This window comes from Blennius ocellaris (assembly GCF_963422515.1).
Source record: "Blennius ocellaris genome assembly, chromosome: 18".
NCBI classification, from domain to species: domain Eukaryota; kingdom Metazoa; phylum Chordata; class Actinopteri; order Blenniiformes; family Blenniidae; genus Blennius; species Blennius ocellaris.
This window is the reverse complement of record NC_137667.1, coordinates 7,037,198-7,065,047: the sequence shown is the minus strand read 5'-3', so window position 1 is coordinate 7,065,047 and position 27,850 is coordinate 7,037,198. Positions and strand designations below refer to the sequence as shown.

Sequence of the window (27,850 nt, the reverse complement as noted above, 5' to 3'; positions counted from 1 at the left end):
GACCTTACGGTATTTGTGTGGAATAGTGTGACATGCTGAAGAGAGAAGAAGAGTATGAAGAATGAACCTCCTCAGCTGGAGCGTATTCCCCTGTCGCCCCTTCTTGATCCACAGCTCTAGTTTTGTTTCCAGGCCAGATCACATCGTCTTTCCTGGAATATTGTTCAGATCATCCACAAGTAGTTGAAGCTGTGTTATGATTGCATCTTTTTCGCTCAACGGTTGTTGTTTTTCTAGTCCCTTAGGTCACGCAACCAATTATCTAATACTGGACATTTATTTCGTCATGATTCTTATTCTTAAGTGTCCTCCATATCTCGCTCCAGTTTGTCATAGTTTCTTGGAGGTGGCATTTATCCAAATCACACTGAACGGAACCTGCCAAGCGAAGCCAGCATTCGAGGAACAGGAAGGTAATTTTCTAAAAAATAATAATAATAATAAACAAATGAGATGATTATATTATGTAATGTTTTATTATGTATCTTTCCCCCCATTCTTTATGAATTTGTTGTGTTGATTGTATTTACGTGTTTCCTGACGCAAAAACGTCGTTATTGCATTCTATTGTTTATATATATATATAGAAAGAAAAATAATAATGAATAATACATTTACATTTTTTCCCACGTGCTCTATCATATATGCAGCATATATTTGCGGCTCCTGTAAGGACTAATGAAGGGACGCACACCTGACGCTCTCTGACTCTCGGTTCACCTGACGCACAGGTGTTAACTGGCACAAACAGGTGAGATCACATTCCTTCCTCGAACACGGAAACCTGCGGCGCCGCTTAGGTATGCGTTTCACTTCGACTGTAAATAGTTAGAATTTGGCTGGTCTTCGATTACCAGCAGTTCCCACGTCCACTTCAGAGCCCGTGTTTTACTGTAACATGTGTTTTTTAACTGTCGTCGCGGCTGTTTGCTCGGCAGGCGGCTCTGTGCGGCTCTGTGCGCCCCGGACTGACTGACGAGCTGGAAAACCGCTGCAGGGCCAACTTTTGTTCCCGCTCCTTGTGAAAACATGACATCTCTGAAAGATGTGGACTGTATTTATTTTGCTCATCTGTGGGGGTCTGCGCTTCTCAGGTAAGAGCGATTTACCTTCACATTACAAGTACAACACATTTTCTCAACCTCCACCCCCCATCTGTAAACACGTATTTGATTTCAGTGTTTAATCATTAACTGCAATAAATACACCCTAAAATATTGGAATATCACGCTGATTATAATAAAATGTAAACACATCTCACATCTTATGCTCTTCTACCCCCCTTTTTGACCAGCTGGATTTATGATGTTTATCCAGATTAAACAGGCTGTCATTTTGGATTATAAAATGCAATATGTAGTGTAACCACTGACTGTGTACAGGTCAGACAGATCAATAGAAATAAACTGTACTAAACCATAATAGTGACATGGACTATAATGTCATAGACTTATATTTTGGATGCAGTGTTTGGGTGTGTGAATGCCATGAAGATTATTCATGAGAGGCAGGAGTTCAAGTTATTTTTATGGATGATACTCATGCAGAGACAGTGTATTGTCACACGTGGAAAACAAGTGAAACCACACCCTTCAGTGTGCTCTATGTGCGATTTTATGTTTTTTTTTCTGGTATTAAACAGAGAATAAAGTCAATCTGCTTGAGTGTTAATGAACTAGGAAAACCCATTATAAAATCATATCATATGTAGTATGTCCCCAATTATTCTTGGTGCATGTATTGCCAGATGCCCTGTCCTGCTGCACACAAATCTACCTATGAGTACCAATGAAATCACCTTTGACGTTTGCAATCTTCTCTTTCTCCCTCAAGTTTCCGCCTCCCCTCCCCATCCCCTCAATGTCAGCTTCTCCTCTGTGAATCTAAGGAACGTCCTACACTGGCTCCCTGGAATTAACACTCCCGATGACACAGCCTTTACCGTGGAATATGCAATGTAAGTAAAGATTTTGGAGATTATTGGTTTCAAAACAGTCAGAAATACATACACTGCTGTAGCCATGAGAACTAGGCCTGGTTTCTGGCAAACAACAATAAAGTCTCAAAGGAAATTATTGGAGGAAAGTCTCAAAGAAAAGAGTATAAGACAAAGCCGAACAACAAGTGTAACCGGATCTCGGAAACTGTATACAAGGGTCTCACTCTAAATGCTGGAAGGGGTGTGTCTTACAGGCCTCTGCTTTTTATCAAGATTCTGAGCAGTTAAACATTGATCTGTGTGCTGTGTTTCCCTCAGCTATGGGGACAGCATTGAGGGCAATAAAGGAAGACGGGTGAACTGGAGGGCCGTGCAGAAATGTAAGGAAATAGTGCGGACCTGGTGTGACCTGAGCAGGGAGACGGAGGATGAGGAGCAGGGGTACCATGCCAGGGTTCGGGCTGTAGCCACTGGTGCGTCATCCAAATGGGCTTTGACACGGAGGAGGTTTGACCCAAAGGTGGACAGTAAGTCAAAATGACATCCTGCCTCAAATGTTTGAGACATCAGCGCTAACAGGCACACAGTAATGCAGACGCTTGCGTTTACTCAACCTTAATTCGAGAACTTTACATTTTTTGTTAGCTTTCACTATTCTAAATCCACCTAAACATTGTTTTTTTTCTCTCTCTCTCTCTCTCCATTCAGCTAGTTTTGGCCCTCCACTAGTTTCGGTGGAAATAGAAAACAACAGTGCCATCATCACTCTGAGGGGTCCAATGAGGTATCCGTCAAAAAGCAACTCCTCCATGCTCTCACTGGCAACAATCTACCCACAAATGACTTATAATCTCTCGATCAACAACACCTACCGCAACCAGGTGGTGAGTACCTGTACATGTGCCAGAAATCTTATTTTATGTTACGATCAGGAATTGATCTGTGCATGTCTACAGCACCATGTTCCCGTGGTGGCCAGTCCACACAAACACCGCCTGTTGGACTACAACACGCAATACTGCTTTTCTGCTCAGTCACGGTTCCTCTCCTTGCCGATCCAGTGCCAGCCCTCAGCATGGCACTGCATAATCACACCTCAAGGTACAAAACACTTTGCAGCCCTGCATTGTGTCATTGTGTATTCCTGTTTGACAGGTAGAAAGGAATGTGACTGGACATGGAACAGAAACTAAAAATACACAGATGTTTGTTTCATATGTTCTTGAGATCTATTCAGTTTGCTCACACATAACAATGATCTCAATAAAACTGATTTTCAGTTCTTTGTTTTGGATTGTGTTGCTTGTGTTCCAACTTTTAAAAAGTTGTCATGTGTGCTGTATATCTAAAGACAACATATGCTGTAGTTTGTGCTATAATGAACAATAACTAAACACATTGTCTGAGGAAAATTCAAGGTTTCTACTTTCATCTATTAGTTATGGACAGATACATTTTAAATCATCTGCGACCTGTGTCTCCTTTGCTTCATATGACTTCGGCATCTTATAGTCTCTTTGCATTTTTCTCTCTCTAGATCCTCTGATTGAACAACTGCGAACTGTGATTGTGAGCATTGTTGTTCCAGCCTTGTGCTTGGGTATGCTTGTGGTGGCTGTCTACCTTCTACATCAATACCTCTCAGGCAAAGGACAGAAGAGGCCATATATTCTGGTAACGCAAATGAACACACAAAGAAGAACTGGCTATAAGATATTGGCCATGCAACAGTAGACTTATTTCAGATGTTCAGTGATATACTGGGGGTGAATACAGGCCACGATGTTAAAGAGAAGTTTCTACTCATTTGTAGTTATAATGAATGTATTACTTATTATTTTGCGATTATATCAAAAGTTTGATGCCGGTCCTTAACTCCTCAATTTTCCACCTTTCAACCTCCAGAACTCACTGTATTTCCACCCAGCCGCGGAGACATTCCCTCCTGACTATCCCAGCCATATCATTGTCAGCATCATCAAAAATGAACCCCCGTCACACCCCATCAGCACCGTATCAGACCCCGAGCGCTCCAGAGGACGGCAGCATACCGCAGGTCCCCCTCCCGCCTATTCCCCACAGGGGCCTGGAGCAGATCCAGAAGAAGTCTGGGATGTTCTGTCGATCGACTATGGATTTGTCAGTGTGGCTCCGAAAATTGTTGAAGGAGAAAGGAGACTGGATGAAGGAAATGCTGGGACATGCGCAGCTGGAAGCAGCCACCCGAGGAGCTGGTCGGGAGTTGTGGGTGGTCACCCCTCTGGAGTTTCTGCTCCTCTGCAGAAATCTCACGGAATGCAGAACTTGTTGCAGACACGCAGAAAGACGCACGTGCCGGTAGATGCACAAACCCAGATGAACACTCATGTGAGCGAAAATGCACAGATAAATTCAACTTTACTTGCACAAACTCAAGCGCCATCACTCGCTTTTCAGGGGTCTACAGGTCAAGTGGGCAGAAAGGAGGAGGAGGAGAAGGAGGAGGAGGAGGCACAGCTTCCAGGTTTATTTTCAAGCAAAGATGAAGATCAACCGCATGAACCAGAACATAGACCTCTCCTTTCAGCTTATGCATCCCAGAATATCCAGAACACGAGTACCTTCCCCTGTGCCCATTCTGATTACTTACAAGATGACTATGCCATCCTGGCAGGTGCCACTCAGGAAACAGGGAAAGATGATTGTGGAGATGAGGAAGAAGGTAAAAGGGTTTGTGTTGCTTATGATCCAGAAACTGGGAAACGAGTGCTGCCAGCCTTCAGCCAGGAGGAAAGAGTGGATGATTTCAGGGTGTCGGATCAAGGAAATAATGGTTGCGTCGGAGGAGAGGATGAGGAGGACACATATCTGATGAAGGGCAAAGTGAGGTTGGAAGATGTTTTTGTCAGACAAGGGTCTGAGGAAAAGGCGGAGGCACAGAGAGAGTTGGAACGAGGTGGAGCAACAGGTTGGGAGGTGGATGAACTATTTAGCAAATGGAATTTACAAATCTCCATGGGTGAGTAGATCACATTTATCAGGATGCTTATAGAGTTATTACAAAAACAAAATGAAACAATGCTCCATAATTAATTTACGCCGCGGTATGGTTTAAAACGTAAACAGTATCTGATTGTCAATATTTTATGAGTACTTATTGCTATAATTGAAATGTGAATGTTGCCGCTTCTATCTCATAATGACCAGCAGTTTTTGCATTAAATCACTCTAATCTACATGAACATAAATGAAGAGCTCACAATAGTTTCAAATCAGAAAGAAAGTATGTGTATTTATAAAAGATTGTAGTTTTTTGATTGAATATATATTTTTTTTATAATTAAATGCTTTGTGGTGTAATTGTGTAAAACTATTGGTAATTCTGGAGGAATCTAAAGAATCACTGCTAAACCGGTGTTTCACTCTAGTTATGTAATAGTCATAGTTGTAGTACAAAAAACAAATGAAGGAAGCTTCACCCAGGTGGATTTTTTTGGTGACAGACAGATTATCCAAGAAATGTATCTATTTTTTAGTGCAGTTTATATTTTCTTTGCTGTTGTACAAGTATATTTTCTACAGATCAATGATGAGATGATTGAGGAGACTACCTCTGATTTTTACACACAATTAAGACAAAATACTCACATAGCACTTTGCATATTATGCCTTCGACTCATATTCATATTAATGAATTGCCTAATAGGCTTGCAAGCACCCTTTGTATGATTATGTGCTTTTGTGTCTATGTGATGTTGATTTGTGCTTTTTGAGATGTTCTGATATAAATATATTCACTGTAATTTACAAGCTGTCAGGGTTTATTAAAAGGACAGTAAATACATCCCCCAGAAGGATGTTACAGAAGACAAGTTTAATGACATAATGATGAAGCATTGTGTCAATTTTCTTCCTCTTTCTTTCATTTTGCTGCCCTGGCTTCATGAAGTGTCGTAACTCACCTCAGTAACAAAACCAACTTTTACAAAAAGTACCTGAACTGAAAGTGAACTGCTCAAGGAAGTTTTAGCAACATGTGCTATTAGTCTGTGAATCAATAAACATATCAGGCCTTGTGATGATACGCTTCATGTGATATATTTTATATCGTTATACCGTTTATACCGTTTTTGATTTTGTGTGGTTTTGTCTCTTGCATTTATTTTATTTTCACCATTTTTTTTTTAAAGATTGAAGTGTATGTGAAATAAAATGTTTTGCCTCTGATATGTTATTGAATTAAGATGTACTAATTGTTTCACCGACAACCCTATTTTCTTACTTAAGGTTTGTGCTTTGGCCATGTACATCCATAAAATACTGGCATGGTAAAATGCTCAACACTTTGGGCTTTTGGTGTTAATATATATATATTCTTGTCTTATATTTATCTTAGTCAGATAATCAATTTGACCTGTTTTGGCCATTTTAGAGGTTTGACTTTTTAGTCAGTTTTTATCTTTGTAAACAATTTTGAACATCTTGATTTGTACTGGGTTTTGCCATGTTACCCTTTTTTTAAATTTGGGAGACAATCTGCCTTTATACATCATGGCTAAAATAGCCAAGATCCATAAAATCCCTAAAACAACAAAAAACAATGAAAAGGGGAAAAATGCTTTGCCACAAAAGCAAATTATAATAAATTGTATCTAAATTGTACCTATGAAACATAATTAACTCAAGGTTAGCTTTGACTATATACAGCCTTTATTTACATATTTTCTTTTTCTTTTCAGGTAACTAACATGTTTTGTGACTCTCGCCAGGCTTTATTCAGTGGAAAATCACAAAAAAAAAAAAAAAAAACTTTTGGTCATAAAAGTTGCAGACTCCTGATAACTCGTCAGCACTTTGACATGCAAACAACGTGTTAAACCTTTAGAGGGCGCAATGACATTACGCGACATCTCCACCATCGCCTCCTCATCCATCATGGCGTCCTCCTCGTCAGCTTCACCTCCATCACTGGGCGGATCCTCTGTGGGCCGGGCTGCCAGTCGTTGGGCACTTCCGCCGGGCTCAGGTTTCCTCCGACTCGGCATTTAAATTGAGGTGCAGGACCTCAGCTGCTGCACTGTGCAGTGACAGAAAATAACCCTCAGCGCAAGCGAAACATATAGTACGTATTTTTTTTTTTATTGTCGCCTGGAAGCCGACATTTGTTTTTCGCTCCCCCAAGCAGAAGTCCGGGCTTGTCTGTGTGGGGCAGAGGAGCGGGAGCCGTTGAACAATAACGGGGGTTGCACCAGTGACAGCAGCAGCTCGGTGCATCATTTTTAGGATTCCTCTGCAGGGACGATATTGAGCACCGGTAACGCGATGTTGTGGCCGAGGAGAATGATTTAGACTTTTATCCACATGTTTGTTTACTGAAATCGACCTGCAAACAAAAACAAAGCTGTGTTTTTATGCTTTGTAGCGGAGGTGGCCTGGACTTCGGGTTAGGAGGACCAATGGACCCGGTGGTGAGGTTGAATTTCAGTGGTCGGTCGTAATATCTGATAAATAGACACGTGAGAGTGTTTTGGATCATATTCATTTTTTACACGTTGAAATCAAATCTTTTATTAACTGATTATTACCTGGAGCAACTGTCACCGCCCTGTCAGAGCATACCTGCTGTTTTATTCTCCTATAGTTATATATATATATATATATATATATATATATATGGCTTAAAAATATAACATTTAAAGTGTTATTATTGTTTAACAACGTTTAAAAAAAATCAAAGTGTAAGCTAAAGAAGAAAAAACAGATTTTGTTTTCATATCCTGCACAACAGAGGACTTTAGGTCATTTCATCAGCTTGCCTTCATTAGTTTTTAATTAGTTTCTCCTCATTGCTTCATAAGCTTGGCCTTTTAGAACCAGTATCAAGGACAAAACGAGATCCTGCAGGTTCAGTGTACACTGACACGCCTAAGTCGAATAATTTTTTGATCACTTATAACCTCTGGAGCCATAAAACAAGCTGAATACTAAACAAGAATGTTCAGCTGGCTTGGAACCGATGACAGGAGGAAGAAGGAGCCAGAAGTCTTTCAGACTGTCAGCGACGGACTGAAGAAGCTCTACAAAACCAAACTCCTGCCTCTGGAGGAGAGCTACAAGTTCCATGAGTTCCACTCTCCGGCCCTGGAGGATGCCGACTTTGACAACAAGCCCATGGTCCTCCTGGTTGGGCAGTATTCCACCGGCAAGACCAGCTTCATACGGTGAGGAAACATGCACACATGCACTGATGGATGTGACGGAGGCCAGCAGACAGATAGAAAGGGAGAGGCCGACACACCCAAACTGACTTTCACAGAAGTTGGACGGCCGCATGGAGCAGAGAAAGTTTTTTGTGTGTGAAATAAGCTTGAACTTCGCCAATACATTTTGCAACAATGGGGGAAAAACAAAACAAAACAAAATAAAAACGGCAGTGTTGGAAAGTGGCTCATCACTCAGATTAAAAGAAAGGAGCCACACCTCTGCAAGTTCTGCTGAATCCATGAAAAAAAATGTCTTATTTGACAGACTCCATAACACCCACGCACTCAAACACGTTACATATGGAGCCATCAGTGCATGGTACTGCAGCCCTCCCTGATGAGGTGTGTGTGTGTGTGTGTGTGTGTGTGTGTGTGTGTGTGTGTGTGTGTGTGTGTGGGGGGGGGGGGGGGGGGGGGTGTGTGTGGGTGTGTAGACCTGGAGAGTGTCGGCAGCAGGGTGTAGAATGAACAACAGAATTCTTGAGACAAAGTTCATGAAATGCTCACACCGTCATTAGTCTGGGGTTTCTGGGGGGAATTATTATTGGTGTCATCATTCACACTGGCTTCCTGATGTAGTGAGTTGTTGAAGTTTTCAGATGGCGTCAGATGTCTTGCAGCGCTGATCTGCCCTGAAGGGCAGGAAGTCCCGGGTCCTCGGTGCCCTCTGATCTTCTACCACCTCCCTGTTTTTGCAGAGAAAATGATCAGAAACACCTCTCTTGTCTTGTTTTTATCGATTGTTTGCATATCAAAGCAGGTTTGTTGAATGACTCTGGGCTAATATGTAATTTATAATGTTTTTTGTAATATATTTCTTTTGGAATTTTCGTCTGGCAAATATGAAATTGCAGCAAGAATTGCTTGTACTTTGATTGCTCTTAGAGGTAAATGATCTACAGCAGACCCCTAAGGGATCTAAAGTGTCACAGAATCACACTTTATGCTTTTTATACTTTTATAGTTAATAATCAAAGACGACTTTCTGGCACGGACTCCTTTAATAAATTTTTTGCAGTATGGTGGTGTGCAAACAGAAACTTGTGACTCATTTGATGAGACTGTGGAAGTAAATACCATAATTGTGACAAAACAAATATGAAAGGCACTTTTCTGAGACCTTCAAACTTCATAAACTTTTGAAGTAAAACATAATATAAAGGTTTCAACTTAAAAACATGCACAACGTTATAATTTACAATTTTTAAAGCAGTTGTTTTTGATGCCATTGTGCTTTACCTCCTTGAAGAGAGCTTTGTTGTACATTCAGAGTCGTGTAAAAGCACTTGGACTTGCTTTGTTATTGTAGGCAGCTGGGTGTTGTTAGCATCTTTTCTACACACACATACACAGGCACACAAGCGCACACACACACTCGTAGGTAATTAGTGGGTCAAGCCTTTGAAAGCCAGGGAGAGGATGCTGTTAGTGACTTCCTGTTGTAAGACGTCAGTCCACACGCCTCCCTGCTCTCTCTTCTTTTTTCTTTATGGCAGATTGTCATTGATAATCTGCCGTATGCCTTCCTCTCCCAACACTCACCAGTCGGCCGCCTGACCCCACATTTCCAACATTGTGACGGTGAGATGCAGAATGCACAAACTGCTGAGTAACTCCAGCTGCTGCATCAAGCATCTCTTCTGTCACACCCCTCTGGGTCGGAGAGCAGTACAGAGCTTAAGTGTGGTGGTCAGCTGCCAGTTTTGCACTGATTTCACACAAACTATTGGAGAGAGAGAGAGAGAGAGAGAGAGAGAGAGAGAGAGAGAGAGAGAGAGAGAGAGGGCGGAGAGAGAGAGAGAGAGAGAGAGAGAGAGAGAGAGAGAGAGAGAGAGAGAGAGAGAGAGTGCTTATGTCAGTGTTTTCAGCAGATCAATGCTCGATAAGGATAGTACATCTGTTTAAAAGTAAAACCATCAAATATCTATTGCAAGTTGTGTTTCTCTATAGAATAGTTGTACTTTCATTCAAGCTGTTCAACAAATCCTGACATGAGTATCTCAGTTGGAGGATTTTATGCTGATATATAGCAGGTATGTTAGGTATCCAGTGATTAAAGTTCCTCATGAGCCAACTTTCTCTTTTTCAGGCCCAACTCATCCATTCGTCCGCTTATATTGTTTTATCCGATTTATGGCCGATTCCGGCAGGACACATCCCGGACCTATCCCTTGAATGTTCACCCAAAGCACATTCAGAGATTTATTTCTGTGTTGCACATTGTTTAAAAACAGAATTTCCAAATATTTATCAGGATCACACAGGTCTCCTATTTCTTGACCTGGACTGTAGCAGACCACGGTTCAAATCCTGTTTGTGACAGGAAGGGCTTCCGGCATCAAAAGTACAGTGCAAAGCTGCAATAATTTGCTTTGTCCAAGTTTCTGAAAGCAGGAAAGTTGAGAGATGCTGACGGAGGATAACACAGCCTCTCTAATGTTGCAGCTATTTCAGAGAACTGCTATCTCAGTCTGTCCCCAGTTTTGGCTTGAAATTATTGATTTTCCTCTCACTTGCTCATTATCTGGAGACCAAACCAATATTCTTGTTGACAAAGGAACCTTCAAAGGAACATTTTTAAAAAGTATCAATCCCATCAGATGCCTCATATTCCCATGATTTTACAATTCCATCTCAACAGTATGGAAATGAAGAAACAGAATGCAAATAATAAATTGATCCAGCATACCGCGTTGATGCACATAGTTGCACATTTCCATTGCACAATCTCTTTAAAGGCAGGAGGGGCTCATACTACATGGACATGTTTGCAAAGAGATGGCTCTACCAGGCACTGCTGGCCCCTCTGGGAATGTGTATATATGTGTGGATGTACAGCAATTTTGAAGTGAAGCCTCTTTCCATCTGGTTGCAGTTAAACCATCCCACTCCAACGTTTGCGATGGACGACCCTTTCAGCAGTAAATCTGCCGAAATGTGTTTTCTCATGGTCCGCTTTGACATTTCTGAGATGTTGAAATTGCAACAGAAACGGACTAATCTTCATTTGCAACATGAGGGATTTCCCTAAATTAACAGCTGAGAATTTAACCTTTCACACCTGAAACATAAGAGATGTGAATCAGACGTGTTTCCACGCACAGCACTCACAGTTTTTATTTTTTTTGGGTCAAAACTTTGAGCATACATGGGTTGGTCATGGGAGCTTCTGCTGAGAAACACGTTTAGAAATCACTTGTCTTCCAGAGGTTAATGTACAGAAGAGGAAGTCTGCTAGTAAACAAGCCTCAGAAAACTATGCAAACCACTCATCTTCCCCCGAACAAGGCCACTGTTCCCAGCCCAGTCTGACATATGGATTTCTTCTATATGATCGGGATTTTGTTTGACTCCATGTTGTGAAATGTTTGGTGATTTTAGAAATTGTGTCAGAATGTTGAATTAATTTCCTTTCTTTATTGTGTCCACTTTACAAAAACTAGAAAACCACAGAGGTGTAAAATCACTAAATACTTCTATGTTTCCCTCACAACTACTTACTGTTTCGATAGAACAAACAATGGCGTACACTGTAAATCCTATCTCAGTCTTACCATTTATCAGCCGGTCCGTCTCTCGTTACTTTTGTTTCAAAAACACCTCCTCACATTGACTATCTTTGACAACAACGGCCTGGTGGAAATAGTCACCAAATAACTAATTCTATAACTAAATCACAATTTATCTCACCAAACCTAATTTGCTGATGAACAAAGAAACCCATTAAAGATTATCTTAAACATTTTATGCATCCACATGGTGTGATTACCCTGACTTGATCCAGAAGCAAGGCATCAGAGAAAGACTGTTCTTCAATCATTAAATCACTTTAAGTTAAACAACATGGAACTTCCAGCCAAGTTATCAGCTAAGAAGTTTCCTGGAGTTAAAACGCCTCTGCTTTAAATCTTACTTGCTGATAGTAGAGTTCAAAACAGTAATGAATGGACAGTTTGTATGGCAGTAGACTGGAATGTGCCTGGCTTTGCCTAAAAGTCATAAAATATGTTTATTCATATGACTGTACCCCGTTTTATTTTCTTCTATGGCTCCTTTTAAAACGTGATCTTAAAATAGCAAATAATCATCATTGGTGGGGTTTTTTTTTGGGGGGGGGGGGTTTGTTCATGAAAAAGTGATAATGTAGCACAAGGACCAAGGACATAGCAGCACAGGTTTGAAGGACAAAATAAACTTTTAAATTGTTTTTAGTAATTCTTCTAAAGTAAGGCCACTTTTTTCTTCTTAGGTTTTTGTTTATCTGGCCTGACAACACATATCACATATTCACAATTCACTCTGTCATATTGCCATTTAACTGGTCACATCGGGTATCTCGTAGAGGATCACGAATGAAAATAACCTTAATGTCACTGCATCGTAACTCCTCCCTTCATGGGTGTTTTATTTGATCCACGCAATTAGCAGTAAGCCTAATTTGACTTCTTTTAAAGCTCCCATTGAGGAGCCAGTCTACTATAAAAGTTTGCTAATGTTTACTCCAACAGCTGAGCAATCGGAGCATTTTCTTTAAAGTATATTTGAGAATAAGAATCAGTACTTCTGTCCAGTTAGAGGCTGAAGATGTAATAAACACCGTCAGTCACCTATAATGATCCATGAAGGAATAACGTGCACAACAGTTTAAAATAACTGAAACACATAAACCAAGGCTTAATCAAGTCATTACATTTTATTCATAAACTCTCCTTATGTCCCACAATCACTTTACACACCATTGTTCTTTGTTTCAGTCATTATCTTCCATGAATCATACTTAACAGATGTTTGTGTCTGGTTGATTGACTCCTAAAGGGCGTGCAGGCGATCAAAAACAATTTGCCTCTTATCTTGTTTTGATTCAATCTCACCCACAGCTACCTGTTGGAGCAGGATTTTCCTGGCATGCGGATCGGCCCGGAGCCCACCACAGATTCCTTCATCGCGGTGATGCACGGCGACATAGAGGGAGTCGTCCCCGGCAACGCTCTGGTGGTTGACCCAAAGAAACCCTTCAGAAAGCTCAACGCGTTTGGAAACGCATTTCTCAACAGGTGAGACGATTTTACACACACACGCACACGCACACGCACCCACACACACACACACACACACACACACACACACACACACACACACACACACACACACACACACACACACACACACACACACACACACACACACGCACTTGATGCGCCAGAGGTTACTGGATGTCTTTGAAGGTCAAAGGTAATTAAAAAAAAAAAACGTTATATGAAGGAAGGTGAAGTATGTCAACAAAGAGGTGAAGGCCTAGGAGGAGAGTGAAGGAGAAAGAGCAAAGAGGGTACGAGTGAGAATCCACACCAGAGATCGACATTCCTGTGTGATTGAATTTCCCTCTGCTCTCACAGGTCAGGCTTTCCTCTGTTAATAGCTGCCTGTGTGTGTGTGTGTGCGTGTGTGTGCGTGCGTGTGTGTGCGTGTGTGTGCGTGTGTGTGCGTGTGTGTGCGTGTGTGTGCGTGTGTGTGTGTGTGTGTGTGTGTGTGTGTGTGTGTGTGTGTGTGTGTGTGTGTGTGTGTGTGTGTAACACAAAAAGTCAGCCAGTCATCTTTGCAGAGTCATCCCTCTGGGAATAAAAGAAACTGCCAAAAACTCTTGTGGCAGTGTTCCTCACTGTGAAGGCCCACCACCGGGGATAGAAGACATGAAAAGCTGACTCTCAGTGGGGGTATTTATTCAGCTGGAGAAAATAATAGTGGCAGCAGCAGAGAGAGAGAGAGAGAGAGAGAGAGAGAGAGAGAGAGAGAGAGAGAGAGAGAGATAAAAGGGTAAAAATCGGGTTGTCATTGAAACAGTTGACACCCCCTCTGCTGTCCATACTTCTGTTTGCAGGTTCGTGTGTGCGCAGCTTCCGAACCCCGTGCTGGAGAGCATCAGTGTGATCGACACGCCGGGGATCCTGTCCGGAGAGAAGCAGAGAATCAGCCGGGGTGAGCCGCACGAATCGTGGCACCCACACCTTTGTTTTCTGTGCCAGCGTGTGTGTGTCTGTGTGTCTGTGTGTGTGTGTGTGTGTGTGTCCACTGGACCCATTCAGCTGCAGCCCCCACAGTCCCACTGAACTCTGAACCACAGTGTCAGCAGTTTCCTTTCGGACGTTTGTGTCTCTGTGTTTATTTTAGCGTTTGCTATCAGGAGGATTATGCTTCACTCTTTTCAAAAGAGCAGGAAGCGGTGACAAAAAGATGAGCTCTGGATGCTGTTTCACTCTCTCTCTCACTCACACACGCACACATAGACACACAAACAGGCATGCTAACAGCTTGGTTTAATATTTTTCACTCTACAGTATTGTGCTGAATTTAAAACACATCCCAAAAATAAACAAGGTACTTTTTTGCCTTTCACTGGCTCAGCTCTTTCACATTATGTCAACAAACAGCTGTTGATGTGACAGGACTTGGCACACGTCAGTAGTCGAATGTTGTCATTTTGTCACAGGTCCAACCAAGCATTGATCCAGTGACCTGCTAAATGCTGTCGCCTTGTGTTTCCTGCCTCTATCTCCAGTGTTGATGGATCAATAAAAGCGAAAGTGCCCTGACTACCAAGAAAAAAAAAGGAGTCGTCAGATTATATGTCTCAGATGTGTGAGAACATATTTCTCCCAAAGTCACTGCTGGACAGAATACTGTTCCAAAGAACCATTAAAACATTTTATGAACTATGAAAAAATAAATGAAAGGTAAAACTATTATACGATGCTTGTTTGTAAACCGATCAGTGGAACAGTGATGACAGGCGCAGACTACACATCCACACAAGTGTTATTTTAAAATGATCAATAAATCATCTCACCTTTTCAAGGAAGTTCCGCGCTCATCTAATCATTACTTGCTGTGTGACAAAACATTGGCAACAAATTAGCAACGGTTCAAACTGTGTTCCATTAACTGGATATAGGAAACCCCAGAACCCATTGTAGACACTGCGACGAGTGCTGAAGGTTTTTATTAACCAATAAAGGGACATGCTGAGGATTTCATGACTTATAAGACTTGCTCTTATCCTCTCTGTTTGCACTAAAACATTGATTTCTTAAAAAAAAAAAAAAAATGTCCTTTGTATTGCTCCTTGTTCATTTCCACCAAGCTCTCAGGTTTTCAGGCACTTTGAAAAACAAGGTTAAAAGATACATAACGTGTGTTACTTCCAAACTGTCGTTGGACAGAATGGCGTAAAGAGAAGTTTTCTCCCCAGCTTTCTCACCGGTTGTGTCCCAACATGGCTGGCATTCCCGAAGCCCAACAGTGGCATCGCCATAACAACCGCTAACACCAACAAAAGAGCCGGGATCATTAAAGAAAGGCATAATTTACTTTTTGCTGCATTTATCTGCTCTGACTTTCTTTCAAAGACGGATGGTTTGTCTTTCTTTTCTCTACTCTCTTCTTTCTCTGTTTCGTCCTTCTTGTTTGTCCCGCGTTAGAAGCTAGGGTAGCTTTCACCTCGTGCTGGCGTCCAACTCACCCAGAGATTCAAACTGTTATAAATGGCATTTGTGATTTTCACTGGTGTCAAAGTAATTTGCTGTTGGATAGTATAAATAATGCAAATTCTTAGGGGGGGGGTTCAAGTATGAAGGACAAAACAGATAGATTATAATACATGTCAACATACCATCATTTATGATGAAGTCATCTTGTTTTGCTATAATAATGTCTTTTTTTTTAATATGTAGTATTTTTCTCTACTACATTTGTAATCGGATCTGTTGTGCATGAGTAATATTGCATACATATTAAAATGATCACTTCATCACAAAACAAACACTGAAATTCACACCTACAGACAGTTTTTGGGTTTATCAACCTAACAAGCATGTTGGGAACCAGAATAACTTGAAGAAACCCAAACACACACACAGACAGGGAGCAAACTCCACTCAGAAAATCTCCCGGGGCCTCAAAATGAGGCTCTTCTCGCTGTGAGGTGAAAGTGATAACCGCCACCCCACTGGCCCCTGGCTTACACATGAAAAATAAACTATGAATTAATGTTTCCACCATTGTAAAGTGTTTGGAGTTAAGTTCAATCTGGAAAGTTGAGTCTGATGGGAATTTCAGTTTCTTCACTTCAAGGATGTTGAAATTGTGTTTGACAGGAGAGCGTAGTTTGTTCACAGCTTCCCTGTTGAGAAAGACCGGAGAACAAACAATGTCTGAATTTCAGATACTGTTTATATATGCAATGTCGTTTAAACAGAGCTGTGTTAACCATGTTTTACTTTCTTTTTGTCTGAATGTCCCTTGAAGGTGTTGTCACACACTGTAAACTCTACAGAGCTCCTGCTATAGAAAACAAATACCAGCAGCTGTGTTTTCTCAGAAGACATTGTGTGTGTGTGCGTGTGTGTGTGTGTGGGGAAATGTTGTTATAATCCATTATTTTGTATTTTTTTCTCTTACTTATTCGAGTATATATTTTATTTGTATATGTTTCATTTGCTTGATGTGTTGTCTTCATTTTCATCCTGTTGCATTATTTCATCAAATCAATGTTTGTAATTATCTGTGTGTGTGTGTGTGTGTGTGTTTGTGTGTGTGTGTGTGTGTGTGTGTGTGTATACGTTTGTTTGTGTGTGTGTCCAGATGAGGAGTTGTCAGGCTATAGCAGCCTACATAGATGTCTTTATGGAGGTATTGGAAATGAGAAACCTGAGCCTCAGCTAGCCACAAAAATACTAAAAATAAAAAGTGATATCTTGACTTAAAGGATTTTAGGGTTGCTACACGTTCTTCACTGGTCTCGTCGCATGTTTACATTTTTTTTTTCTCTTGAGTAGCCTCAACAATTAAGTCATACTCAGTCCGACTAGATATTTATTTGAGGGTTAGTGTTACAACAGTGTCTCTATATTTTGCACAAGTAGAAGCTGTGCCTCATGAAGGTGCAGATAGTTATTTAATAATTTTTCAGCAGCACAACTTTTCCGTTCACCTTGTTTCACGTGAGGAGCATTGCACACTTAGGAGATCAATTATTAATTTAATTAATTGTTTTCCTCAACATGTGAGACGTGCGTTTGGTGAAGAATGATTAAAATTCAAAATTTCAAGGTATCCGCAGCAGTGTGTGTGTGTGTGTGTGTGTGCGTGCGTGTGTTCTGTCTCCTCTCTTAATACAGGCTCATCTAAAGACTAATGCCCATGTTTTACAGTACATCCAGAAACCATTCGAAGCACTTTTCACACATTCTGCTATATTGCAGCTTTATTCCGAAATAGATTAAAACATTTTTTTCCCCTTGAAATTCACAAAATGAACAACACATACAACAAAGCACATGTCCATAGGTATTTACAGCATTTGCTTAGGTGCCTCTAGTTTCCACTAATCAACCTAGAGGTGTTTCTGCAGCCTAATTAGAGTGAATGTGTGGTAAATTCAGTTCATTGGACATGATTTGAAAAAGCCCAGACCTGTCTATATGAGGTCCCAAAGTTGACGGTGGAGGTCAGAGCACAAGTCAAGCATGAGGTCAAAGGAATTGTCTCCCGTCAGGGTAGAAGGACAATACTCTGGTTTGAGGAGACAAAGATTGAACTGTTGTTGGTGTGAATGCCAGGCATTATGTTTGGAGGAAACCAGCCACGGCTCACCATCTGGCCAATGCCGTCCCGACAGTGAAGCATGGTGGTGGCAGCATCCTGCTGTGGAAATGTTTTACAACAGCATGGAGATTAGTCCGGCTAGAGGAAAAGATCAATGTAGGAATCTACTGAGACCTCCTGGACGACAACCTGTTCCAGACCGCGTTTAACCTCAGACTGAGATGACTGTTGACCTTTCAGCAGGACAACAGTCCGAAGCACAGACGCAAGAGATGGAAGGAGGCTTCAGAACAAGTTTGTGAAGGTCATTGAGTGGCCTAGCCAGAGCCCAGACCTTCTGACTTTTCCAGACAGTCGGTTTGAACATCTCTGGAGAAGTCTGAAAATGACTGTGAATACTTATGTGATTTAAAAGTTTCTCATTTTTAATGAATTTGCAAACATTGAAAAAGAATGTTGCTATTCCTGTATACTGTGCTTCGAATTTCAAGGGAAACATTTTTTTTTAATCCATTTGGGAATTAGGCTAGAACATAAGAAAATGTGGAAAAAGTGAAGTGGTGTAAACACTTTCTGGATGCACTGTAGTGTACATGCTTATTTCTTGTTATAGTTCTGCTGAAAGTGAGCTCTCTTTAAAGCAGCAGTGGTGTAATTATTATTATAAAGAACAGGAACCTTTGTCACAGAAATGTCTGAAACAAACTATCATAATATGATATTCTTATGATAGTAGTATGTTTGTCATGCTCTGAATTAACATAAGCTACAGCATATGAGCATTTACATATGAATGTTTCCTGTTATTTTTTCCTATTAATAATTGTTTCTCCAACAACAGCTTTACTATCGATGCTTCTTTCTGTTGCGTGTCCTTCAGCGTTAGAAGGAAACTTGCGCTCACTAATCCTTCGATTTACCCTTTTGTTCTTTGTTCTCCTCTCATATCCTCTGGAATTTCTTCAGCTCAGAGTGAGTTTTGTCATTGAGATGGATAGAAAGTCAAAGGAGTCAGCTGGATCTCCTACTGGCCAATTCAGTCACTGATTAATCTTCTTTATATGAGCATGTTTGGGATCATTACCTCATTCATCCAAGGGCAAACCACGTTTCATGGACAATTTGAGGATAAACAGTTCTTTTGTGATGCTAAACAAATGATCAAATTGGAGCAGAATATTCAGTTTCAGCAGCGTCGGCTTCATGGATAAACAGACCTTCTTTTCTCTCAACATGTTGCAATAAGGGTGTAATTTGTACTGACTCCAGCATCCGTCCCTAATGCGTGATTTCAAGATCAAAATTTAACAAGATATGAGGAGAGAGTAATGGACTGAGGGACTAGTCAATATACCTCACTATTTGAAAGCTTCTCTCACATGGTTTTCTTCACTCTCTCATATACACATCCTTCTTCCTCCACCTCTCAGGCTATGACTTTGCAGCGGTCCTTGAGTGGTTTGCGGAGCGGGTGGATCGGATCATTTTACTGTTCGATGCCCACAAATTGGACATTTCGGATGAGTTCTCTGAGGTGATAAAGGCCCTGAAGAACCATGAAGATAAGATTAGGTACTGCGAGGGGGACACCCCCCCCCCCGCTTTATTTTCTTCATAATTGTGCATCGTATCTGCATGTGAGAGACTTCTACTAAATATCACCTGCTTTCTTCTGTCTCCTCAGAGTTGTGCTGAACAAGGCAGACCAGATAGAGACTCAGCAGCTGATGAGAGTGTACGGTGCCCTGATGTGGTCGCTGGGGAAAATAGTCAATACCCCTGAGGTACAGTGAAATATAAAACACATGAGTAAACAGGGGGGATCTGAAAAATATAATACAAGGGTATTATAGTATAATCCAACCTCAACTTTTTATAGTTTTAGCTCCTAATAGTACCGTATCTTTATTTATTTCATTAGATCAGATTGTTTGCTTTTTTGAAAAATCCAAAGGCCTTAATAAATTAAAATGTTCAAAAGTTTAAATTTTTTAGTTTATTTGTGTCGAGATAATAACAATCAGAGCTTCAACATTCAGTTGAAGCAGTTTACTGAAGCTCCATTATTCCACTTCAGTCAATCTGACTGCTGGTTTTTGTCCGTGTTTCCCTTTGTCAGGTGATCCGTGTCTACATCGGTTCCTTCTGGTCCCATCCGCTGCTGATTCCTGACAACAGAAAGCTGTTTGAGGCAGAGGAGCAGGACTTATTCAAAGACATCCAGTCCCTACCGAGAAACGCAGCACTAAGAAAACTCAACGATCTGATCAAGAGGGCCAGACTGGCCAAGGTGAGATACACCGGTGCCACACATAAGTTTGGATTAAACGAATAGACATAAAACATTAGATATGACAGTCACCTGAAAAGTTGACCTCAACGTATTTACGTATTTACATTTTACATGTCACACTTGTTGTTTCCTTTCTATTTCTACCCATTACCTGTCCAGCTGCTAAACTTGTTCAAATGTGTGCCTCACATTGAACCACACACGTGATTCTTCTCTGTACAGAACATCAGTTATTCAGAGACGACAGTTTGCTGAGTATTGTTGTGTGAGGAAACACTAGATGAACACAAATTCGTCAAAGCTGAGTGCAGCTTTCCTGTTTTAACAGCTGGATGTGCGTACGCTTCCTGATAATATTCAAGGACCTCCAAACTCTGGAGTCATATCTGTATTTCTAAAGTGATTTACGAAGATGATTTTGCACCGTAAACAGATGGACTAATTGTCTGACTTTTGTTGTATTTGAAAGGGAGTGCCTGCTCAAAAAAATGACGCTTTTGGAATAATTGAACTGCAAAAATTAGAAACTTAAACAAGTCAGCTTGCATTTTTCCAGTGACGTTGTCGATGAACACGAGCACATCTTCCACTGTCCGTTTCCAGGTCCACGCTTATATCATCAGCGCACTGAAGAAAGAGATGCCGTCTGTGTTTGGAAAAGACAACAAGAAGAAGGAGCTGATCAGCAGCCTGGGAGATATTTACAAACGTATTGAAAGGGAACATCAGATTTCACCTGGAGATTTTCCTAATCTGAAGAAGATGCAGGTAAACGGCAAGGAACCATGGAGAGCAGATTCATAGATTAGGTTTAAATCCTAAATCCTTGATCTGTGTTAATCTTGCGGGTGTTTTCTCTTCCAGGACCAGTTGCAAGCGCAAGATCTCACCAAGTTCCAGCCTCTCAAACCCAAACTATTGGAGGCAGTTGATGACATGTTGGCCAATGACATTGCTGGCTTAATGGTCCTGGTGCGGCAGGAGGAAACCCAGCGGCCCAACGCGGTGGTGAAGGGCGGCGCCTTCGACGGCACTCTGGACGGCCCCTTTGGTCACGGGTACGGCGAGGGAGCCGGGGAAGGCATCGACGAAGCGGAGTGGGTCGTCGCGCGCGACAAGCCCGCTTACGACGAGATCTTCTACACGCTGTCGCCCGTCAACGGGAAGGTGACGGGAGCCAACGCCAAGAAGGAGATGGTGAAGTCAAAACTGCCAAACACGGTGCTGGGAAAGATCTGGAAGCTGGCAGATATCGACAAGGATGGGATGCTGGATGACGAGGAGTTTGCTCTGGCCAATCACCTCATTAAAGTGAAGCTGGAGGGGCATGAACTACCATCAGACCTGCCTGCACACCTGGTGCCTCCTTCCAAAAGGAAAATTTCAGAGTAGATGTCAGAATACACCGTCACCTCCCCTTAAATCCTGTAAGTAGCCCTGCCCCCCACCCCGAGAGAAAATATTCCCCACTAACAGAGGGATCTTCCTGTAGCATTACAGTAGAAACTAAAGTATGAAAGTAGCTGTACATATATTGACATTTCCACTCTATCGCAGCCCCCTCACGTCTGTAGTCTTAATTGAAATACTTAAAAGCTCAAATAAAAAGTAATGAAATGAGTGTTAGCGCACTGACTGCAAAGACCATTTGTGCTGGAATTAACTTGTCAGCATGGTGGCATCTTCTAGTGACATTAAAACACTTTGATATTTCGCATACACAAAATAGTATTGTTTTGTATTCAAAACTGAGGGAAGATATGAATGAAGGCTGAGGGATAGAGGCGTAAACACTGGAGTGCAGACAATATAAGTATGTAAACCACTGGAGAATATGAGACAACAGTGTGAAGACTTGAGAGAATAAAGTAGAATCCCACTAAAATGCAGTATATTTCCATTAAAGTGAAGTATCTTACACGGAAGCCCAACGTCAATCGGTCTTTGTGCTGTTTGTTGACTTCAGGCATGACTGAGGGTTGTCCGCCCTGTTTCAGACATATTTACCCGTTACAAATATTTCCTTGAGCAGTGCTTCAGGATACGCACACATGTGGACATAACACACTTCCAAACAGGTAAACAGAAAACAGTCTTAATTAATTCAAAGCCGTTTTACATGTCGTGTGTGTTCGTTACGTGTCGGTTTGAGTCTGTGATCTCACCATCGGTTATCGAGTGGAGAACAATGAGTGCTTTATGTCTCTTATGATTTCTAAATACTTCTGATTCTCATTAACCCGTACTGATCAGATTCTTGTGATTATAACAACAGCACACTATGTTGTGGGAAGTGTTGGGTGGAATCGTGGTGACATGCATAAATGTATTTGAATGTTTAAATGTGGATACAACCTGGATATTGTGTGTCTTCATTTGGCCATATGTATTACTGTTATTATTTATAACGCATATTCTTTCATAGCTACTGAGTGGAGCGTATTCAGTGGTTTATTAATTGAAAATTGACACGATATTATTATGTAATTGAGTATAACCTAACACTGTAAGTCTGGACAGACAGCTGTTTGCTTATTTTGATGTGACATTAAATTTAAAACACGTATCTTTTATGTAATGGAAGGAAGCCTTTGCTGTCTGTGTCATGTAATTAAATTGTAAACATGTAATAAACACAATTCCTCTGTACAATGTTTCTGATATATTACTGTAACAATATGCCAGTATGTGTGTGTCCGTGTATATATTTCACATTAAGGCAACTTCTAACAAATCCTTCACGAACTAAAACACTTGGCTAACTAAAGAGTTGATTTCCACGTCATGCGTTCAAAGACCATTTGAACCCAGTTGGACCCACAGGACTACAGAAGTTCTTCCGGTTCACGACTTTTGTTTCCCTCCTCATATGTTCCTGTGCTTCTATTGTAAATCCGATGTACATAATAAAACTGGTTGCATTCCAATGTACACAGTTCTGCCCACACCCTCCTCAGCTGTTGAACTCATTGTAAAGATGAGCCAGGTCAGATTTCTTTGCAGCTCTCACTGTTCATCCAGCGACCAACTGCAACATGGAATCCTGTGAAAGTGGTCAACACGCATTTAAATGCTGGTGTTTTCGTATTTTGTTTGTTTTTCTGATGGCGACGCATCGCTTCATTCTGTCTTGCTTTTTCTGTCAACATAAACAGGCCAAAACATAATAAAAGTCATATATTCAAGTATTCCAGTGTTGTCTTTATGAGAAAGAAAGTTGTACTTGGAGTCAAACTATCTATTCATGCAGAACTTCCTTATGATTCTTTAATTATATGACATTGAAATGTGTTGGGAATTAAAGGAAATAAAAAGCATCCTTGTTCTTATACTGGTTATGTGCAGTAAGTCTTTAACTCTCTTTAAGTAGAGAGCAACTGTTTCCCTCATGGCGGTGAACACTTCTTTAATTTATTGGCTGATACACTTATAATAACTTCAGCTTTGCTAAATGCACTTTTCGGTGAAATGACCCTCAGTTCTGTCTTCCATTAATTTACTCTTATGATGATTTCTACTCTGTCTAAATTATGACGCGCTCTCTGTGTCACTAGTTAGATTCACACTGAAACTGCGTAGTTTAATTAGTAAACTAGTAAACAATTACAAACAATTAAACTCACACACTATCTTGTTTATTCAAGTGTGACTGTATAAATACAAGCAACCAACCAACACACGTATACTGTATATTTAAATTAAATGTGATGAGCCTCAGAATATCGTTCATGAGTCTCCATCAAGAAAATTTGCAACGGACAAACATTTTGCTGTTTTGCCCCAACCCACAAAAAATGATGAAAGCTTCACAGTGATGAAATAGAAATTCCTTCATCATTTCTCAAGGGGCTCAGCCTCAGCTCAGATTGTTCTTTCTACAATTATTTCCACATGGACTCAGTTTTGGTGTGTTTGTACACTTCTGTATGCCCATGAATACATATTTCCACATTTGAGTCACAACACTGGCATGACATGAAATCGGAATGACAGTAAAAACAAAGCCTGAAGATACTGACGTGCATGTGTGCATGTGTGCATATATGTATTTCCTATTAAAAACATAGCACACAACTTGCAGGGCCACAATTCAGTATGCAACATGCTAACGTGCCTCTTACATCTGGTTTTCGGCCGGAGGTCACAAAAGTGAGGTTAACAGCAGAATGAGACAGCCAGTTGTGGTGGTGAGGTTAGGTCAGTGGATAGGGAATGCATGTCAATGAGATGCCGACAGAGAGCGTGTGTGTCTGTCTGAAAACCTGTCTAACAAGAACAGGCTTAAAAAAAAAAAATTTTTTTAACCAAGGCTTAAAATGTATCACGGCAACAAGTGATGCCGTACAAATGTGTGTGTGTGTGTGTGTGTGTGTGGCAGGATGTCAAAACGTCTCTTCACAGTGTGACTTAAAGACCCCACTAAAACGGATGTACATGTAGGGACGAGGCAGCCCTCTCCTCTCATCACACGGGAAGTTCTGTTCTTGTCCACCATTTCCCGGCAGTCCCACCTTGACCCCGTCTCAGTCGCTCTCACCAACGCATCCACATGAGGCCTGGACGAGACCCGGCTTCGCTTCCACGCACGTGTTTCCCCGTCGTCCACACGTGCTGAGTTGGATGTGTCTCCAGTGACATTGACAGGGGATGTAGGCAATTGTATTTAGATGCTCTGAATATTTGTTAAGGAGAACCGTTGTGGCACAAGAATCGTCTCAAACATCATTGGAAATACAGAAAAAAGTATTTTTAGCGACGTACTTCCGTATTTCCTGGAAATGGAGACGGAGACAAACAGCTAGTGTTCGGAGAATCACAAAGCCAAGAAACCTGTGCCCGTTTTCGGTATTTTATCTCTTATACAGGAAAACTCTACATATCTGTCGTCGGACAGGCAGAATAAATGCGGACATGTGCGTGCATGTGCAAGGAAGGGTGGACGTATTGTACTGAAGCGTGATTGATGTGTGTGTTTGTTTGGTGGAGAAACATGCATGAAGGAAGCTATACATCAGAATTAAACGTACACACCCAAATACACAGGGGAACTGGCATTTCAGAACAGTGGGTGTGAATGATGCACGTCATTATAACGACATGTCGTTGTCATGACTGCTGCCATAACCACATAGCAGTTAAGCTGGTGACGATGAGGATTTTTAAAGAGGTTTGACAACAGTAATTGAACTCCCACTCACTGACACCGAGTGATATTTATCAGACGATGGATTTGACATAAAGGGAAGAAAGTTATGATAAGTGATTTGTGCATTAACAAGCCTTCCACATTCCAAAAGCTGACCACCAGCCGTGTTAATTATGAGGTTTGATTCTGTGTATGTTCTACATGCCGAAGAGCCTTTAAGTAAGTCAGAGAAGCCAAAATTTCGAGAAGTGAGCATGGCAGCTTTCAACAGTGGTGAATTAGAGTTTGTCTGAGTCAACTGGTGATTTAAAAGCATGTTTAATCTGCTGATGTGCTGAGAGTTCAATTTTAAAGGTTATTACGGCATAACTATACCGATCCATCCCACTCAATATGAAATTGGGCTGCCTCTTAATGAAAAAGTCTGTCCAACTTAGAGTTGTATCACATACTGGATTGACAGTCAGTCCACACAGCAAATATAGAAATACAGCAGTAATCCCACTCCCACTGGAATCGAACTACCTGTGGAAAGAAACTTAGGATTCTATTTTCATTGTCACTCTGCACATACTTCATACAGATGAAATAAGCAACAGTAGAATATGCAAAACTTGGACTCAATCACATCCAAATTTGTGTGGCCGTTCTATTTTGCCCACAAGGTATATTTGAAAAGAAAAAGCGAAAACTCCAAATAAGGCCCGGTTTACAGTTTCCTCTGTATTACAGTTAGTAACAGTTCAACTCCCATTTCCGGCTTGTTATTGGAATCTTATGAGTGCTTCTGTGGAGGAAACCTGGAGACGGTAAAGTTCTTTGGTGTCAGCTGCTTCTTTTCATCTTGTGCAAAATTCACACTAACCTTCCAGGTCCATCGCTTCTGTGTGGGAACCTGATGGCAAACACACACACAGACAGCAGCCCGACCAACCAAATGGAGTGATCTTTCACACTTCTCTTTGACAAACCTTTTGTCTGCTGAGACGTGGGACTGCCCAGAAGGGGTCTCTGTGTCCTTATTGAGCCTCGGGTTCGGGGACACTGACACATCCACATGTGACTCTTCGACTGTCTGTGATTGAGGAAGGAGCAGTCACAAGGTTTGTCTGAGGGGTGACACCTCACTGCTAATTGCCCTCAGTCTCCATGGTACATGGAAGTGTGAGAACAGGACAATATGGAAGCCATTAAAAAAAAAAAAAAAAAACTACACTCCAAAGTCAGAACCCTTTCATAAATGAGATAAATCCACATTTTAATTTGACATTTATCCAAGTGGTGTTAAATCATCCAAACTTACTTGGATTCATTCAAGTTTTCCTCAAAATCAATACCTACTGTTGGCGATGATCATTAAAACCATAAACAAAGTGTGTTCAGTAAATCTAAAAGTATTAAAGTATTAAAACCAGGTGATTCAAAACCGCTACAAGTGTCACTCATATATGTGTAGCGTGCTGCTGTTGTCTACGTGGGTGTGTGAGTTTGTTATAAATAATCCCAAATCCTGGCGACCATACCTTGAACCTCTTCCTGGTGAAAACAGAGGCCACGGACAAGGTTGACATCCTGTGAAAACGCTCACGCAATCCTGGACACATGTGCATTTTATGATTAATTATTTTAGGGTGGTTTTTTTTCTTACTTTCTTCTACTTATCACACTGAGGCTCCTGCTGGGAAAGTCTGAACTTTGGTCTGTGTCCAACTCGAGCAAATAAGGAAAGTTATTAATTTTAGTCATGAAAAATAATCACTGGAGTAATTTTATCAGCATCTCATCATGTATTTCAGGCTTGTATTGTCTCTGTAGTATTATATAATTGTTCAGAGGACTCTTCAAAAAGCAGTCATGTCGGATATCAAGCCATCACAGGGAATAAGACAACAACATTCCTTCACATAGGATTATTTAATATTTCCTCTTGAGCGATACGATTTCCACCTGTAAGCAAAGAGAAATGAGCTTCAGGAAGTGTCTCCATGAGAATTGTAGATGTAAAGACAGCAACTGATTAAAATCCCTCTTGATTTATTGTTTAACCAGATGACCTTTTTCCACTTGCCTTGATCATAACTGCCGTTAATTCAGACAAATTAACATTCTTGATACATGCTTAGTAAATAACTAGTTCCATTAATTTGATTATATATTGTTCTGTTCATCCACAGATTATTAATCATTACACATAAATATTGCATATATGTGTACACCCCTCATAAGGATTTCAAGCTCTCAATCCTTGCATGAACACATCCACAGAGACTAAATTCCCTTGCAGTTACATAAGACTTGTCAGAATGAGAAACTCTCTGATATGTTATCTGGGAACATGATGTTTTTCGAGGACACAGGCTCCGGACTGGCTCTGCTGTCAACAACGGGTCTCATTTGTTCAGGCGTGGACAGTAACCTGTCACTACTTATTATTCTCACAAACACTGATAACCGAGAACACATAGCTGAAACGAAGCGAAAGAATGTATCTGAAGGTGGAACACATGAGTACACTGTTAATGCTGACTGGAGCCTATTAACCGGTCACAGATCAGAAATCCTGCTCATAGGATGATCAGTGACATGAAGACTGTTTATCATAACGTACCTCAAGAGCATGGCTGCTATCA

At 41.1% G+C, this 27,850-nt stretch overlaps 2 protein-coding genes across 2 annotated transcripts; both read left to right on the top strand.

The window, feature by feature from the left end:
• The first annotated feature begins 960 nt into the window (after positions 1–960).
• On the top strand, positions 961–6,145 carry il20ra (interleukin 20 receptor, alpha). Its single transcript, XM_080514567.1, has 7 exons — positions 961–1,094; positions 1,834–1,957; positions 2,258–2,466; positions 2,648–2,823; positions 2,896–3,040; positions 3,477–3,613; positions 3,845–6,145. The coding sequence occupies exons 1-7, from the start codon at positions 1,046–1,048 to the stop codon at positions 4,943–4,945; spliced, it is 1,941 nt and encodes a 646-aa protein (XP_080370693.1). The 5' UTR covers positions 961–1,045; the 3' UTR covers positions 4,946–6,145.
• A 1,075-nt stretch (positions 6,146–7,220) lies between these two features.
• ehd3 (EH-domain containing 3) lies at positions 7,221–21,721 on the top strand. The gene is made up of 8 exons (XM_080514540.1): positions 7,221–8,139; positions 13,059–13,235; positions 14,060–14,157; positions 19,212–19,353; positions 19,466–19,565; positions 19,901–20,071; positions 20,678–20,842; positions 20,939–21,721. The coding sequence occupies exons 1-8, from the start codon at positions 7,913–7,915 to the stop codon at positions 21,464–21,466; spliced, it is 1,608 nt and encodes a 535-aa protein (XP_080370666.1). The 5' UTR covers positions 7,221–7,912; the 3' UTR covers positions 21,467–21,721.
• Positions 21,722–27,850: the final 6,129 nt, after the last annotated feature.